The sequence below is a fragment of the Excalfactoria chinensis genome, chromosome 3 (genome assembly GCF_039878825.1).
Source record: "Excalfactoria chinensis isolate bCotChi1 chromosome 3, bCotChi1.hap2, whole genome shotgun sequence".
NCBI lineage: Eukaryota > Metazoa > Chordata > Aves > Galliformes > Phasianidae > Excalfactoria > Excalfactoria chinensis.
Window position 1 is genome coordinate 97,072,685 of NC_092827.1, and position 18,434 is coordinate 97,091,118.

General features: G+C 45.8%; 1 protein-coding gene across 6 annotated transcripts in view; it reads left to right on the top strand.

The window, feature by feature from the left end:
* EHBP1 (EH domain binding protein 1) overlaps nt 1–18,434 on the top strand; it is a 192,445-nt gene that overhangs the window by 17,158 nt on the left and 156,853 nt on the right. For all 6 annotated transcript variants that reach the window (XM_072331630.1, XM_072331631.1, XM_072331633.1 and 3 more), the window contains 2 exons: nt 7,454–7,511; nt 15,514–15,609. In XM_072331630.1, the coding sequence (XP_072187731.1) occupies nt 7,454–7,511; nt 15,514–15,609 (154 nt within the window). The remainder of the gene's footprint in view (nt 1–7,453; nt 7,512–15,513; nt 15,610–18,434) is intronic.

The window sequence follows — 18,434 nt, forward strand, 5'->3', positions numbered from 1 at the left end:
ACAGGTTGGGAGCAGGCAGGCTGCACAGGCTGGTTTGTGCAGAGCCTGTTCACACCGTGTGCCACTCGGCAGGGCAATAACCCATTGGAAACCAAACGCTTTTAATCTGTGGATTCATTGCTATTAAAATGTAGAGGAACGTGCACTCTGATAAAGAGTGTGGAAAAAAGGGAAAAAAAATACAACAGCACCCCACAAAACACTACAAAAAACCCAAGATCAGGCACCGGAGAGACCTGAGCCATGAGGGCTTTGCACTCTTCAAGCAACACACTTGTTCTGAATGTGTGAGGGGTATCTGCACAGCCCTGCTGGCCTGAGCCCCAGCTAGCTGTGCCCAGAGCCTGAGCTTGAGAGCTGTGTGCTGTCGTGTTTCATCCTGGTATAGCTGGGGAGCCTGGTTTCACCAGCAGGCTTTGGGTGGGCTTTGTTGCGGGGCACTGGGAGGCATTCCTAGGCTCTGGGATGGTAGGGTGTGTGGTGCGAGGCTGCCAGGCTGTGTGTCTGCACAGAGCAGTCAGGGCGCTAAAGGAAATCATTTCCAACAGATCTCTTTAGGTGTTCTACAGCGTGGAATTCTGTTGAAGAAAGCTTTAAGGAAAGGTTTTCCTCTGTAGGCCTGTCGAGTTTGGTTTTGCTGGAGATTCTTTGCTGTGATTCCTCCTTGAAAAATGAAGCTGAATCCATCCTTGTCGCTTGTTCTGAATAATGGAAGAACTTGGGTTTTGTTTAATCCAGCTCGTTCTGCAAACTTCGTTTGTATTTGGTTTAAGGAAACCAAGTCATCAGCCCTACATGCTGCACATTCCATGTTTAGCCTTGCAAATAGATGCTGTGCAGATCCAATAGCTCTGGCTGCGCTTCTGAAATAATCACAGCCTCACTTTGTTCCTTTTTTAACCAAGGAAAACCGGACTACAGCTTCTTACAGGAAGCATAGTTTGGGGATGTAGATGTTGGTCAGTTTAGCTACATTTGTATTACAAATAATAATAACAGGTTTTCAGCAGCTCGTGTTTTGAAAAGATACGTAGAGGCCTCTGGTGGGAAGAAATGGAGGAGGAGCTGTGCTGAGTTGGATGCCAAGGTGAAGATGCAGAAGCAGAGGGATCTCAGCCGGTGTCCCCTTGCTGTGGCTGTTCAAATGACTGCCTTTTTTTTGACATAGCCCTGCCTCCCTGTGGCTGTCAGGTGGGGGCAGTGAACAAAGAGCAGTCTTTGACTTCTTTTGGAGGCTTGAAGTGTAGGTTGTGCTGCACTAGTATGGAAGACTGCATTGGTGCAGGCTGCTATAGGTGGTGCCTGGGACACCCAGGCCTCCTGCAGCAGCTCCAAGGGGAGCGTGTGATCCCCCAGGGCTTGCTTTGCTGCCGGATGCATCTCAGCACCTTGTGTGATCACACCAAATGATACCTGGATGGCAGAGAGACGTTCTGATTGCGGGCAGACAGAACCTACTATGGCTAAGGGAGACTGGCAAAGGAAACCCCAAACCCTACCCTGAAATGCAGAGCTTCATTTAACAGTGTGCTTCATCCTACAAGTAGCTGTGGTGCACTTTACCTGCATACCATCTTTATTTCCTTATCAACTTAGTGCCTGTTGCAGTCAGTGCTGTACCTTCACTCAGCAGCATGGCTCATTTGGCAGTTGTGTCAACACGTGACATCGTTCTTCCCAACATCTCCAGAGCTCTTTTAAACATTGGTGGGGAATTGGCTGAACCTGACAGAGCTGTGGAATTTCATTGACTGTGACCAACAGAAGGTTCTGAAGGAGGAAGCTTTAATACAGAGCTCACAGTAAGCTGTTGCTCGATCAGTTCCTTGTGTGATGGTAACACAGACAGCGTGGTATAGGACCCGGTGCAGAAGGCTGCGCTGCAAAGAGGTGTTTCCTAATTAATTAACTGTAAAATGAGGAAAAAGTAGCGTTCATCCCAAATTAATGGCAGTGCAGAACTGATGGCATTTATTTTTTAGGGGCCGTTAAAGAGCCTTGATGGCGTTCCAACAGTCAGATAGAGAACGGTGCCGGTGGGGCGGGAGGGCTGGATTCTAATGAAGGCTTCATATGTTGTGCTGCTGTGCATAGGGGTAAAGGTTAAAAAGAATCAGAATCTTATCAGAAGTACTTTAGCTTCAGGAGTACTTTGCCTTCAGTGCTCAAGTAATTATTTTTATCCTTCAATAGGTGCATCTGCATGCTATTGTGCCAACGCTGCTGCTTTTCTTGTTAATTACACTCTTTTATGCTTGCTTCACAATCTAGCAGCTTGTAATAATTAAGGCCATTCTGATCAAACATGGTAAGAGGAAAAACTAGCTCCTTCCACCCCAAAAGCAAAACCCAGCACGAGCAACTGGATGCCAGAGCACAGGCGGTGTGCGTGCCTGTGTACATCAGAAATGTACTTTGGGCATCACAAGCATGTAAGGATGGCTGGGTGCTGTTGAACACAATGATACCCCATTACAAACAAATATTGATCTGCATTTGCTGCCCTCTGAGCAAAGGGCTGTTAGGAATTGGTCCTGCCATCGCCTTCAGGCATCGTAACTCGGGTTCAGTGTGTTTGTGATTCCTTCCTGCAGCAGACACTAAGTGTAAGTCTTCTATAATTTGCTGCTATCAAAATCAGATCGTAGGCTTGATGGAAAAATATGCATCTTTCCTGGCCAATGTTATCTGTTCTCACTGAAAACAAACTTGCAAAACAAGAGCTAACAGCAGACTAATACCTTTTATGTCCTTCTCTCACAAATGATATTTGGAGAGTTCTGTAATCAAAATGCCATGCTAAATATTTCCCGTAATGGTCAAACTGAATCCCAGAAGACCTTGATTCTTGCTCAGCCTGCATCGCAATCAGTGCAGTCTGTGGCATATAAGGTGAGGGTCTGATGGCGTAGTGCCTTGCAGTCTGTGGGATGGGTTCAGTAGTTTGTTGCATAGTTGTGGGTGTGGAGAAGTCCAGATCTAGTGTTTCTTTGGTTGTTTTTTCTTTCTCGGTTGTTTTAGTGGGGGAATGGAAGATAGCAGAGTTGTAGCTTCCACCTGACAGGAAAAGCGGGTGTGCTTCTAACTTAGAGATGTTGTGTTCATCTGTCCTTTCTAATCTCCTCTTATTTACTTAATTTGTAGGGCTGTGACGAAGCTCTTTCCTGAGCCACATGCTTTGAAATCATAACATTCTCCGTTGCTTTGCTGAGTAACTCTCACTTATCGCTAGTAGATAATACAGTAAATATTACCATAAGGACCCTGTCTGGTGTTGCAAAGCACACAGAAAAGTGCTGGAGCTCAGTAATGGGCTACCTTAAAGCCAGTGGGCTCCAAGGGAAGAAAAATGCTGCTTGTGCAGCAGAGGATAGCAGTGTTATCTTTGAGAGCTGGCTGCTGGTATTTGTTCAGCTTGCAACACTGTGGGGTTTGATTTTGGAACAGTTTCTCAGTTTACAAGGTTTGCTTACAGAAAAAATACTGAATCCGATCCTCAAGGAGGGAGCTTTATTTGCTTGTCCTGGTGGTTAATGGGCAGCCCAGGTTTACGATGTGCGGGAGGGGAGACGTCTGCAGAATCAAATCTTACTGAACTGCTTTAAATCAGCAAAGAGAATTATTTGGGCTCGGCCATTTTCTAGCAGTGAGACACTGCTAGTAACCTGCACTGCAGATTTCCTCCCTAAGATATGAGCTGGGCTTTTTCTGTTGTGTGTGCATTGACATAGAGGAGTAATGAACAGATTCTGGGAGAGAACATCGTTCATGGCTTCCTTTGTAAATCGCTTCCATGAAGATACTTCTCAATGGTCAGATTTGTCATTTTCTTGAAGAAAACCCCTTGAGAAAAATGACTTTGTGTTTATTTCAGTTAAGCATGTGATGTTCAATGGGGAAGCTCATCCTTCAGGATATTTTCTACTCCCCCCTCCTCTCCCCATTCCTTCTTGCCAGTTTTCCTGTCTCCGTGCTGTGATTACTTTCTTCTTTCTATGTAGGCAAAGTACCCCTGGAAGCAGATCTCTCAGGTACTTGGAGCTGCAGGAGCTGTGTGCTCAGTGCTTCGCAAAATAAAGACAGCAGAAAAAGCCTTGAGGAACTGGGGGGTTCTCTGCTCTCCTGTCAGCATGGCTCCAACTTCTCTGTATGAATGGAGTCTCTGGCTTGCTTTTTCATGTTAGCGTATGTATGTTTTGTATTGCTGACAGAAGGAGTCCTTCAGAACCTGGAGGTAAATCCAGTCCTGGTGTCAACAGCGTGTATGCAACAGCTCCCACCCGAGAGCTGCACTGTGGCACCAGCTGGCTCTGACAGCTGATGTGAAGCAAAGCCGTGGTGCAGATTGACGTGATGTGGAAGAATCAGACACAGTGTAAGGCCCGTTACCAGCCTGGTGCACGCACCACTGTAGTAGGAGAGGGTTACTGGTGTTTTACTGCCTATTTCTGGTTGTCTTAGGTCCAGACTTCAGACTCCTGCACTGATGCTTGTCAACACTTGACGATTGCTTAGTGCTAAAGTTTTTCAGCAGAACAACTACACGCAGCCTCTTCATTTTCTTTTTTCTTTTTCTCTTTGAGGCATTTGGCATAGCCACGTGTCTCTTCTAGAGGACCCCACAATGAAAGCATTGGTGCTGCAGGAGTGCAGGCGTGTGTCAGTCCTGCTTTGAACCGTCATGTTCCTGCACTGCTGCTCTTGCTTTTCTCTCCTTACGTAGCAGCCTGGTTCTCTGTGCTTGAATGTTTTTGGGTCATCTCCTGTATGGCCTCCAGCTGCAGATGTGGGCACCCCTGAAGTCATTGCACAGCATCCCTTTTTCTGTGGCATGTTTGGTGTTAGAAGGTGATCCAGTGCTGTTGGCAGAAAAATCACTTGTGATGCCAGAATGTACGGGATAAAACCAGGAAGAGGAGAAGAGGCTTGCTGTTATCTGAGCTGGAGCTGCAGGAAAGAACAGGGCTTAGGCAGCATCCTCAGCTTCGTTCCTAGGGCCTCTGGAGGGCTGTGTATCTGCTGGCTGCCTGCACAATTGGGTATTGCTAGAAGCTCCCTGATGAGCTGGTGCCTGTACCAATGGCAGTGTCTGTAAGGGGTGGTGATGTCTCCGCTTTTGTGGCCCACATCATTCTTCTGCAGGGCTTGTATGAAACAACCTTTTGCTCTTTGTGGGGTTGGGGTTGTTTTTGGACCCTGAGAAACTGCCCAGGTATCATTGGCACAGCCCTTATTCCTTTTCCTCTGTCCTCCAGATCAAACCTTGTCCATGTTAGGGGCTTGCTGTGGGGCAGGTGGATGATGGAAAAGGGCCGAATAGCTTTTCTCCATTACCCAGCTCTTACCTTCTTCCTGTGCCCATAAACTAAAGCTGCTCTGAGATGGGTGTCGTGGGCTGTTAGGTCTATAAACTAAAGCTGCTCTGAGATGGGTATCGTGGGCTGTTAGGTCTATTTGTTTGTTTGTTTTTCCTGCTAAATTGGGAAGATAATTCTACCTTCAGGTGTTCTTCTGATGAAAGCTTGTGGAAACTTGCTCTTCAAGTCTGTTAGCAGATCCAGAGAGTATGGAAAGACTGCATCAAGAACGTCTGTCCCTTGTGCACACTTAGTAGCCAGTTCTGACATACACCTGAGCACGCCAGGGCTGTGCTGCGAGGGAAACAGGGAGAGGGCAGGCTGCTGAGCACTGTCTCCCTTGACGCAAGGGGGAGACCAGACACTTGGGTGACTTTGCTTAAAGGCAGTGGCTTGGGGGTGTTTCTCTCTCTGCTGGGGCTGCATGCAAGCAGATGAGAACCTGACACGTCAGACACAACGGGGGAACGGGCAGCTGTCAAAGTCTAATGGCTTGAGCTCATCGCCAAGCAGCGTTTTGTGGCAGGAGCCTCAAGTAGAGCCAACAAACAGTCCTAAAGAAGCTGTAAGGGTGAAACTATAGAATACAAAATGGAGTGGATTATTTCACTGTACGTTTCACCCAGGCTTGAAGTGAAGAGAGACGTTAAAGGAGGCCCTAAGAATAGCAAATAGGATCCGGTGTCCGTATGTCATGCGTAGCACCTGGCCTTTATCTGCTTTATTTTTTTGTCTTCCAGGATAACTTTAGTTCTGGTGGTATTTAAATGTAAATTGTAAATGATCTATGAGCTCTATTGCAGCCTGTAGAAGTGATGAATGGCTCAATGCGAAAGTATGTAATATGGTAGCCAGCACTTCAGCAGTGCTTCACATGAGCTCTCAGCCTGCTAAAGCAGTTAGCTGCTCATTAGAAGAGTGGCTTATGGAGACCCTGCAATTCTGGGCGCTTCCATGGATGCTGTTTAGATTCATCTTATGATATGCTCAGAGCATTCCCTAAATCTTTACTTTTTCTCTAGCATATTTCCCTCACCCAACTGTGATTTCTGAACAGGAAACGCTCTGCTGTTGGTTTTAGGGATGCCGAATTATTTCAGCATTATTTCAGTGTCTCAATAATCAGAGCAGTAAGCAGAGTCCCAGCCCTGGCACTTTTACATGGAGATATGAACTCTGTTGGAAATAGCTGGCAGTCAGGCCTGCTGATGGAAGTTGTGTCGTCAGGCAGGAAAAAACGAGGACCGGAGGGTCAGGAGCCTCCGGAAGAGGAATGGTGGGTCTGGGAGTGGGACCAGAAGTGCAGTCACAGGGTGGGAAGCGAATCATGGGTCAAAACATAAAAATCAAGTTAGGTCCGTGTCAAAAGTCACTTGGGGACAATTGTAGAACTAATAAGGAAGAACTAATATGACTCTAAAGAGAAAACTGTGTGTACTGGAAGTGCCCCCTATTGAGTTTCTGTGTATGCTCACTGCAAGTATGAGATCAAACAGTGGCTTGGAGAGCCATGCTCGGCTTCAGTGTGCTTTGTCATTCGGAGCTGAAGCTGAGGAAGCTGTGATTTATCTGTCTGTGGTCATCTAAATAGATTTCAATATGTGATGCAGCACTTTGTTCTCTTGCTGTTTGAGGTATTTGAGTAGGAGAAATATTCTTTGGGGATGAAAAAAAATGGAATGTTAGCATTGCTGCCTAGCAGAGCCTTGTCAGTTTATCTAGCAGTTCAAGAAAGAGCTTGCATTGATACGTATTTTGAGTGCTGGATTGTTTCAGGGGTGTCTCTGAAGAGGATACGTTTGCAGGAGTGAATGGTGGGCTGTGTCCTGTTCTCTGCCCTGTGGAGAGATGCCTGCAGGCAAGGAATGCAGGAGGGATGGAGCATGAGTGTGCTGACTGGAGGGCAGTCTCTTTCTGCAAACACAATGCTAATTTTCCTGCTAAATCACTTGATTCGGAGAGTGCTTTTAGAGAAGCTATTTTTAAGAGATAATGGCATTCTTAGAGGATACATTATGTATTGCAAGAGCTTTAATATAAGCTGTTTTCATATTGATTTCTTTGTAATTCAAGCTGTATTTCCTTTTCCTCAACAGGCAGCCAGATAAACTAGTGGTGGTTTGGACAAGAAGGAGCCGAAGAAAATCCTCTAAGGTTAGTTGATCGTTCAGTACGTTCCTACTGTGGTGGCAAGCAGAGTCAGCTGTTTGAGGGACTCGTCTCTTGAGTGGGGGAAGCAGCAGAATAAATGAGGAATAATTGCATTTTCTTCTAACTCTGTATTGCTGTAAGGTTCAGTATAAGCTGCTGTTGATGTCAGCGCTGATTGATGGAAACACTTAACTCTGATTTCTGCTTGAGTTATTTGTTTAGCATGAGTGCATCACATCAGTTCAATTTCGGTTATTAATTGCTAGACTAAATTAAAAAGAATGTTTCACTACTAGAAGTGTCTTAAAGATAATTAAAAAATGGAAAGAATTCCACAGCCCTGCAAGAGATAAAATGTGAATAAGAGGCTATTTCACAAATAGAAAACGCAGCAAAAAGAATACGAGCCGTCTCTCTCAGCCCTATACGGTAACTTACAGTTCAGTTTTAACATGGAACTCCTACAAACACTGAGGAAGTCTGTGAATTTGTGTTTAATGCTGATGACATCAAATTTGTGTTGCACTGAGCTGTTTTTTGTGTGTATAGTGTTTTACAAGCAGAGTAGCTCTCGCTTCTTGGAACTTTGATTTTCTTTCTGCAGCGATGAATGTGGCTGTGTTATTAGGGTACTGTCTCTGTTGGAAGGTGCTTAGTTAGTAGTGGATTGCTGTATTTGACTGCTGTGGCGGTGAGATGCAGATATCCTGTCTGAGTCTCCTTTGGGCCTGGGGAGAAGGGGGAGACACGATGGATGGTCTGTTTTTGTGGCTCTGTTTCTGTAGAAAATGAAGCTACGGACAAATGCCCCCCACTTGCACCTTGGCTGGAACAAACAGCAGAGATTTCTAAACCTCTGCAGTGTCTAACATGGCTGTGTCTTGTGTAGTGTTATATTATCAACTTATAGGAGTGAAATCATCTGTTAATCCTAGCTGTCAGTTGTGGTGGTGCAGAGGAAGGTGGGGAATCTATTGCATGTATACAGCAAGGAAGCAAAGGTTTTTGGACACTGTTCATGTTGGAGGACTTATTTTGTCAATTTGTGTCCTCTGGAGCAGGGCTGTTCTCCATCTGCCCAAACATTGCTAAGTGAGAGGGGGAAGCTTGAATGAGCTGGGGGAATGATGAGTCCCAACTCCAGGCAGGCCTACAGGGCAAAGAAGGGCTGTGTGCTGATCTCTGCCCTCCACACTACCCATAGTTGTCGCCTTTCACCCTGTTCAGGCCTGTGGCATGTGATCTTGTCCAGAAGAGGATGTTTGGGAACAATTCCTTAATATTTTGGTTAAACAGAGATTGTCAAAGCTCATGTGTGTGTAACTCAATGATATCCCTAAGAACTGTGACAGTGGAGAGAGGACATCTGTAACACAGAATGTATCTTGAAATATTCACTGAAGAATCTTAATGTTTAGAAAACACAGTGTGTGGTTTCCTACCCTGCTTAGGAGACGTTTCTTTCTTTTTCTGGTTGTCACGTGTTTTTGCTATCTTTGGTCATTTAAACAGAAGTCTAAACTATTTTAAGGCTTGTCTCCTAAAGCTGTATTACTGACTGACAATGACTGTACAACCGAATGCCTATTCCAATACGTGCATCCTAACTTCTGCTTTCAAGTATAAAAAACCAAAGGTATTATGTGGTGAGTAAACACTGAGGTGTGAACTTAGTCTGGCACCTTTTCCAAGATAGCTGTTCTTGTTCTAGTTGGACTGTCTGCCTGTCATCGAAGGATAAAGTGGCTCAGGTTACACTGAAATAACAGCATGATGTATATCAAGGTAGTAACTTCTGATGTAAGTGTCCGTTGTGGTTTCTCTGCTTGTTTCTATAACGCAGAGAGAGAAAAGGTAATGCAGAACAGAAAATTCAGTATTTACACAAGCACTGCAGGGCTGAGAAGCCCAGTGAAAAGCAGGATATTTGTCCTTGCATTTGGTTTGCTGAGATTTAGGAGATGCTCAGAAACAGAAGGTCTAATAAAATCCAGTGGGGCTTTGTAAGAGGGTGCAGTTTTGCCTGTGCTGTTACGACATGATTGTGTGGGCTCCAGCAGCAGCATTTCACTGACCTAAGGTTCCTAACCTTAGCTTAGCTTTTGGGATGAGGTTATTTCAGCTGGGCCATAAATGTAAAAGATATTGATGTACTTCTGCATGTGTCCGTTCTCTTCCTAACCACAAGCAGATGCATTTCTCAGGTAAACTGGCAGATTTGTCTGGGACTTGGAGTCTCTCTCTGACTCATTAGTTCCCGCCTGGTAATGGCCCACAAAGGTACTTGAAAAGAGGTTGAGTGGCACTGAGGCCTTAACAGAGGGAAGAGTTAATTCTAAAGTGGAGGTAGTTGATACGGTGGGAGCTGCTTGGGTCCAAGAGACTGCAGATCAATAACTGTTCTTGATCTCTTGGTCATCCTGCCAGTAAAATACTTTATTCAATGTGTTTATTTCATCTAATTACCTTCTTGGAAGCAAATCAAATGAGTATTTCCTCTTACTTTGTTTTTGACAGACCTTGGGCTCAAAGAGTACCAAGCATTAGTAATGTTCTTTTTTTAAGCTTCTTTGAGAAGGAGGTGGAAAGAAATAAGATTTTACAGTAAAGATGCTGTAGAGACTTCTTTTAGGACCTTTTGGTATAGCTGGAGATAACGAAGGATATTTGTAACAGATCAATCACAGACTTGCAGAGTGCTCAAGGTTAGAAGGCACTCCTGCAGGTCACTTTGTCCAACAGCAGGACCACATGGAGCAGGATGCCTAGGGTTGTGTCCAGGTGATGGCTGAAGGTGTCCAAAGGTGACACCCCACTGCCTTTGGGTCCCCGTGCTATTGCTCCATCACCTGCACTGTGCAGAACTGCTGCCTGGTGGTCAAGAGGAGCCTGCTGTGGTCCAGAGTGTGTTCTTATCCTCTCACTGGGTGCCACTGAACAAAGCTTGGCTCTGACTTCTTCGCGGCCTTGCTTCAGGCATTTTGAGTGCGTACTGATGAGAAGCCATTGAGCATCCACTTTTAGAGGCTGAGCTGGGACTGCCAAGTCTCTCCTCTTCTGAGGGTTGTTCTTGTCTCCTCATCATCTTGGAGGACCTGTGCTGCATTCTGAAGGAAGGAAAGTCTTTGTTCTGGTGTAGAAGGAAAGAAAATGTGTTGTAAATATGTTTACCTTTATTTCATTGAGATGCTCTTGAATTTGCAGGCTTTGAACTTGGAAATTTCAATTTGAAAAGAGTTGTAGCCGTGATGTGGAGGAGGTACTTTCTGCTGTTCCTGTGAACGCATGCAGACTTGTGCATCTATTACACCCTCCTGAAGGATCAGATTTGCTCTTGCTTCTTGAGAGCCTGCAGAATTGTTCTTCAAAGATGCTTTGTGATCAAAGTGGAGAGAAAGTGCCTTTCCTGTGATTTCAGCACCTGTGCTGCGTGTTTCTCAAAAGCTGTTCACCAAGAGGGGAAGGAACAACGCCGTGAACAGGGACTTCAACAGGGAGAGCAAAGCGAGGAGAAGCAGAGGGACAGGGTGTATAGAGGATCTGTATGTAGGGAGTAGAAAGGATCCCTTGTCCACAAGAGCTGCCCACCCAGCTTTCTGAGGACATGCTATCAACAAAGCAACAGTGGGACCACCTGTTTTGCTGTCCTTGGCCATCTGTTGCCTTTCCTGGCTCCTTCATTGCCAAGTGCCAGCCCTCGCTCTGAGCTCTTTCACTGACTGCTGTTACAAAGGCACTTTGTGGCTCCAGCATGCTGATGACTGCCTGCCACCAGTGCAGTTTGGTAATGGCACTCCTGAGCCTTTGGGCTTACTAGTAAATTAGGGAAGTCATGTAGGGTTGCAAATGCAAGCACTCAGAATTCGCATGAGTCATTCTTATAGCTGGCACATAGTCTTTTAGGCATGCGATGTACCCTTTAATAAGGCAACTGCAAATTGTTTTCTACAGCATTGCTTCCTCATTAAGCTGAGAATAGTTAGAGAGAACACAGACATTGAGCAGTGAGTGAAACCGCTTATTTGGTGAGGAAGTTGGGGGTGTTTGTTGAAGGAGGTGTAGGAAATGAACAAAAAAGGCTGCCTCGCCGCCATGTGATAAAAAGCTGCCTTGAGGAATTGGCTTTTGTCACACCAACACAGTCATCTACATGGTTTTGACTGAGGCCAGGCATAGGGTTGAAGCTAGATTTGAAGTACTTTTCCATTTAGTGGGTGTCTGGGGCACAGTGACTGACTTGCAGCAGTGCTGAGCAGCCATCATTGCAGCTGAAGTAAAAGAAGTCTAAGTGTTGGAAAACAAAAGAGAAGATAGTTTCATGTTTAATCATCATGAAGTATGGTCCCAGCTGATTTAAGAATGCGCAAAATCAGTGGGAACAGGCTATTTTTGTCTCTGCTTGTAAACTGGGGACAAAAATACCCTCCTGTTCTCCAGGGACCCCATAAAGTTACAATGTGGTGATGTTTGGAGGTGCAGTGGCTGAAAGGGATGGATGTCCCAGAAAAACCATGAGGAAAAATAACTCTCAGCTCAGTTTTATATAGAGATGAGGCCTGAAGCTACATGAAGGGGCGATGAAAACTCTGCTTCCTAATGAACTGAGCATCCTCTGCCATGGGTAGCAAATAAGGCAAGGTCTGGGGAAAGGGAACATGAGTCATGTGTTCAGTGAGTGCGTGTGAGTCACATGAAGCTTGAACAACAAGCCTGCTGCTAGCAACCTTGTTTTCTACAGACCAGCTATTGCTCATTTTCTGAGCTTAGCAGCTGTTCTGTAGTGTTTAGCAGTAGTAGATGGATGCATAATAACATTTGTAACAGGTGTGTGCTGATGAATTGAAGGTGTTCATGGGAAGGTGTGTTAGAGGAACGCTGGACGTTTTCATCATCTGGCCCTGAAAGCTGCTCAGTTCAGTCTCTTTTTGAAGGTTCTTGCTGGAACCAGAGACCCAAAGCACAGGAGTGCCTCATTTATCTTCCCAGTTCAACCAGAGCAGAACTGTTGAGACGTTCCAGCATCATGGATGTGTAGATAGAGAAGTAAGCTGTGCAGATTGTGACCGTCATCATCTTAGAGAGAAAAAACTGGATAAAGAACTGGGTAGCATGAAGTGCCCATGAGTCTGTAGGATCAGCTCCAGGTGCTGTCTTAAGCAGCTTTACTCCTCAGCAGGCCTCTGCTTTGTGCCAAGCAATGCAGTAGGCTGGACGATCAGTCACGGTCCAAGTCTATTTATAGGGTGTTTCAGCAACCCCTCCTGTAGCTCCTATTTCCTTATTTAAACTAGCCCTCACGCTATGTCTTTTCCTCTTGTTTTCCCTGGCAGAAAAAAGGAATGGTTGTTTTTCTCCTGGAAATTCAGCGGAGCATTTCTGCTGTGGGCCTCGACTCTCACCCCCCAGGTCTGGGAGCTGCTGGATGGAAGGGCTGCGCAGGAGGCACTCGTGGGCCAGAGCTCTTCTGCCTCCCTGCTGCAGGGATGGGCTGAGAGGGAAAGTGAGCGAGGATGAGTAGGAGATGAGGGAGAAGTCTGCCTGGCCATGCAGCGAAGAGTGGAGCTGGAAGTGGGAGCTGCCTTGGAGCGTTGCAGAGGCACGTTGGGCCTTTGCTGAGCCCTGCCAGAAGCTCAGCATGGAGCTGGAAGCATTGACAGGCCTGCTCTGGGCAGATGGCCTGATCCTGCTCACACAGCAAAGCGGCTGTGGGGGGAAGGCTTAAAATGGTGGCGGAACGAATCAGATGCAATTTCAAGAAACTGCACTGTGGATGTCCCTGGCAGGAGAAAAACTGCATTAGAATAACACTCCCCATATTAAGTATTAATTATTGTTGACTCGTTAGGACTTCCCCTGTGTTTTCCCCCCTTTGTTTTCCCTTTTCCCTTTCCTCTTCCCAACAACCCAGATGTAGATTCAGTATTACCTTTTTCTGCCGGCTGTTTGTTAGGTGCAGTGTTCCTTTGTCAAAGCTAAAGGAGGATTTAGTGACATTCAGCTGATCACGGAACGGCTTTACTTTAAAAGCTCATTAGCTGGAACTTGTCTCCTGCTCCTCGCTTCCAGTGATGTGCCTGTTACAGTGACAGAAAATCATGTATATCGGTTTGTGTGTGTGCATTTTTATTGCCTGTCACCAGCTCTGCTGGTAGGAGGTAATGCTGATGCAGTTCTTGAACGGAAGCTTTGCCTGCACCAGTAAGTGCTCGTCTTCCTGTTCATTTTGTAAAGGTGATCCTTGGCCGAGCAGGCTGTCAGCATCTGGGCCTCAGAAAGCAGAGGTTTGGCATGTGTCAGCATCAGTCAGAACTCTCAGAAAGGTGCTGGTTCCAGAGGCACCATCAGCTTCATGAGAAGTGGTGTCTGGAAAGAGGAGGAGGCCCCTCTGTAGAGCAGAAGCTGCAGGTTTTGGTCCATTTTTTGTCCAAATGTTGCCCATTTACAAGGGGATACTCAAGGAGAGAAGTCAACTCTTTACAAGGGTAGATAATGGCAGGACAAGGGGAAATGGTTTTAAGTTGAAGGAGGGAAGACTTGGGTTGGATATCAGGGCCAGGTTCTTTGCTAGCAGAGTGGTGAGGTGCTGGAACAGGCTGCCCAGAGAGGCTGTGGATGCCCCATCCCTGGAGGTGTTCAAGGCCAGGTTGGACGGGGCCCTGGGCAGCCGGGTCTAGTATAAGTATTATCCAATAATAATATGATATCCAATAATAATAAGTAGCTATACTTAATTGGATTCTGCAAGCACAAAACACAGAAACTTGCTGAAATTTCCTATCTAATGAGACATCTTTGAGAGCTGGGGATGTAACAAAAAAACAAAGATGGCAAAAATCCCTGATAAAATCACAAGGGAGTTGGCGATGTTCAGCAAGAAAACAAAGACTTTGGGATGGAAATGAGTGTGCAGCGCGTGTATGGCTGCGTGGGCAGACAGGGCTCCTTTCTCTGGTGGCTGCTTAGGCTGCATTGTGCCCACAGCTTCCCCGTTCTTTGGCTTCATGGCTCTTCCCAGCTTTTCCACCTTTGCTTCCATCCATCCATCCTGCCTCTTCTGGCCCTGCTGCCTCAGCACTTGCTGTCACCTACAGCTCGTTTGCAGAGCTCGGTTTGTGCAGGCTGGGGGTTAGGAGAGGCTGCTGAGGTGTGCTGCTGCTGCTGCACCCAGCTGAGTGTGGGGAGCTCCTGGGGTAGCTGGAGCAGTGAGATTGTTCATTCTTTCCTGATGAAACTTACTGGATATTTAATAGCACCCTTCCTGTTCAGCAGTCACTGGTGCATTGGCATCCCCCCCTCACTTGTCCTACAGCATCACAACATGGGTGACGTTACACATGCTTTTCTCCAAGCTTACTCTGCAACAGAAGAACTCGCAGTTGGCGTTTTTCAGGACTAGCTGTTGTAGTTTCAGTACTGATCCTGCATTAGTCCAAATTGATGAGCAAAGGTAAACGTGTTCTCAGGCTCTTTGGCTGTATTCTTTCTAGGTGTATGTACCTCAGCCTACTCGTTCTTGAGGATTTAAGGGTCGTAGCAGCATTTATTCTGTATTATAAATTCTTGTCTTGTGGTTTCTTTGTGTTTTTTTTTTTTTTTTGCTTCATCAGGTGCAAAGATACTGTATATTGCACTTGTATTTTCTTTAATTAAAACATTCCCTCACCAGAATAAAACCAAAATAAAGCCCAGCTCGTTACAGGAGCTCTGTACTTATAGCCTGGAGTTTTGCAGGGCTCTGAGTGTCTCGCTATGTGCTTAAAAGCCGGAGTTCAGGACTTTGTAAGGACAACTTGGGCTCATTGAAATAACTTGCTCCTAGTGGTCCATGTTTCCTAACTCCTGTTCTTAATGATGTCCTTTACAGAGTTGTGTGGAGCCATGCGTTTAAGAAAGCAGCCTGTGGGAGTCAGCGGATTGTTACACCTGCTGGTGCTGCTGGGCCTGTGAGAGTCAGGTCTGCACCTTTATAATGGTTTGAAGCTGATGTTTCCTTTCCTTTCTCTAGGCTCACAGCTGGCAGCCTGGAATCAAAAACCCATACCGCGGGGTGGTGGTATGGCCTGTTCCCGAAAATGTTGAGATTACTGTGACGCTTTTTAAGGTACGTGGGGCTTTTATTAATAATCTTCCATGTGTTGTAAGCAACATACAAAAAAACAAATGACATGTCTGTGGGCTTAAGTTGTTACCTGCACAGCCTCAGTTCCACGGGAGAGAAGGGTGGTCTGTGTCCTGCCAAAGGTTGCTGTTGTAGTTAACACTGAAATATCCCATTGACCTGATTACAGTGAGTCATTGGCCTAGAGCTGAGTATGTGTGTGAGTATGCACGTAGTACATGTGTGAATGCTTGGCCTGGGCTTTAGTCTGGTTGGTTTTCTTTAAATGTTACAAGCCAGAAGTCATGAAAACAGCCATTTTTAGACTTCCTTGTCCAGCTGCAGTGGAGTGACTGTTTCTGTCTCAATTAAGAAGGAGGATCCTGCTTCAAATTTCACGACATTTAGGATGTCATGTCAACAGCACAGGACTTGCCTTAGCTCAGTCTTAAGAGCGGATTTGGAGTATTGAATAGTACAGAGAATGTATGATTTGGCAGGATGTGTTTTTCTGAGGAGCTGCATTTATTTTGTTTGACCAAAAAAAGTCTGTTTGTTTGACTTCAAGGCGAGGAGAGAAATGGATGGTTATGCTGGAATTTAATTCCCCAGTGGTGATGGACAGAGTCCTTTCTGCTTAAAGATAAACTGCAGCTTTGGATGGTGTGTCCTTATTTATAACCGTACCCTTTACAGCCTAGGGCTAAAGTTAGTTCTGTGTCCTGTTTTTGGGACTTCCCTGAATAACTGGTTACAAGAGGCTCCTAGTTTGCCACTAAGCTTGCAAGTGTGAATTTATGATTTGGTTCATTGAGATTGTGAAGGGGATTTCTCTCCTGTATATTTTTGTCCTTGTATGGCCAATGAAAGGAAACTTCCTGGGTGGCTGGTGATGCTGTCGTAAATTTGTCTCTCTTCATAGCAGACACGCAGGCTTCAACTGAAGTTCAGAAGTTCACTAGCAGAAATTGTTTGCCTTTGCATGCTTCAAGGGCCTCTGCTTAGACTAAGTCATTTAACACCATTATGTGACTGTGCTGCATATCTGTATAATCTGAATATGATTATGTAAGGCGTTAGATGTTACTTAATATTTGTGACAATTAAAGTGAAGCAGAGATGCATGCAGTCCTTCAACGTGTATGTGCTAACATGTTAGGTAAGGAGATAGAAATGAAGTTTTGTTTGGATGCAGTGACTCTGGAATACAGGTGCCTCCCAGCCCCTCTCCTACCATCCCACACTGCCTTGTTGTTCCTAACTGCACCGCTTCAGGGCTGGCTGTAGTAATGTGAGGGCTTGCACCAGGCAGTGAGAGGAGAGAAGGAGCCTGTGCCATGCCTCTCTGCAGCCTCAATACACCCAGCACTGTGACTGCAGATCGATCTGTGTGCTGGGCTGCCGCCTCCCCACCCAGTCTCTCCAGAAATGAGTCTGTCTCTTTTCCTGCCCATCTCATGAGTTGGTCTGGGAGGAGAGGAGGAGTGTGAATAACCCCGGGGGCATTGCCTTCTGGGAACCGTGCACACTTATCTCTAGCAGAGCAAGTACAGAGTTTGCTTGATCTCAGTGTTTGTTTTGTTTTGTTTTGTTGTTAATCTGCTCAAATCCACCCGGGCTCCTCCAAACAGAGTGCCCAGAATTGACCCAGCCCCCCTTTTTTTCCCTGTAAGGATCTGCATGTGTGACAGAGCAGTGCTTGTTGAGCAGTTGGGTAATATACCAGAAGCAGCCCTATTTATTGTCTCCATGAGAACAGCCAGGATGGATGGCTGTGAGTGAAATACTGTTGCTGGCAAAGCATGGCATCAGTGCTGCAACAGCATTCAGCTGTAGTGTAGGTCTGTCCCGGCACCTGAAGTGCTGCCGTTTCCATAGCTGGTACGTTCTGTGTGAAGATGGTCAAAAGGATCTAGCTATTTTTTGCACAGTTGATGGCTGGCTGGTACTAGAGGAGTTAGAAGCATGTAATAGCAGACTGCAGTAGCCTTTTTGGGAGCTGACTTCCAAGGTAGGTATTTATATCGTTTCTGCTGGAGGGAGGGAGGCTAAAACCCTTAAAGTTGTAAAGCTCAGAAAAAGAATTGCCTCCTTTTGCCATCCTTAAGTCCCTTTAGGAGCTCCTTCGCTGTGAAAAGGGGTAACTGCTGAACGTTTATTACTTTACAACAACCACAGTCAATGTGGCCTTGCTGTCTCAAGAAACAGTGGCCATCCCTTTATGCTACAAGTTGAGGGAAGCTGTGGAAAGCTGCATGCTCCACGGCCACGCTGGCAGAACCTACTGATGGGAGCAGGTTGCTCTGACAGAACTTTGTAGCAGTCACAGATAACAAATGAGTGTAGTGGCACTGTTTGAAATAGAAGCACAGGGAAGGGAAGAGCAGACTCCAAAATAGACAGCTACGTGTTCTGGGAAATGATTCACACTGTAGTGGCTGCGTGTTTGTAAGTGGCTGTTGAAATGTGTTGCTGGTGGGATTAGGAGATAAGTCGAGGTTTCAAGTGCTGATGAGAATGTTAAGAATATCCTCTTCAGTAGTCACCTATGGACACTTGAGAGCTGGCTGGGGAAGTGCCTGTGATGGGTCAGCAGATGAGGTACTTTGCACTATCTGCACATCCCTATTTTGGGTGTTAGTTTGTTCCCAACAGTATATCTGTAACTCTTAAGCAAACAGAGCAAGTATTGAAGGGGAAATAACCTTCTCTTAGGAAACTTTCATTTCAAATAAATAAAAAACTTAATTTCACTTAATTCTGGATTTCTAGTCAAACTTCATAATGCTCTGAAGTCATTTAGGGAGAGGCATTAAAGGGATCCGCTG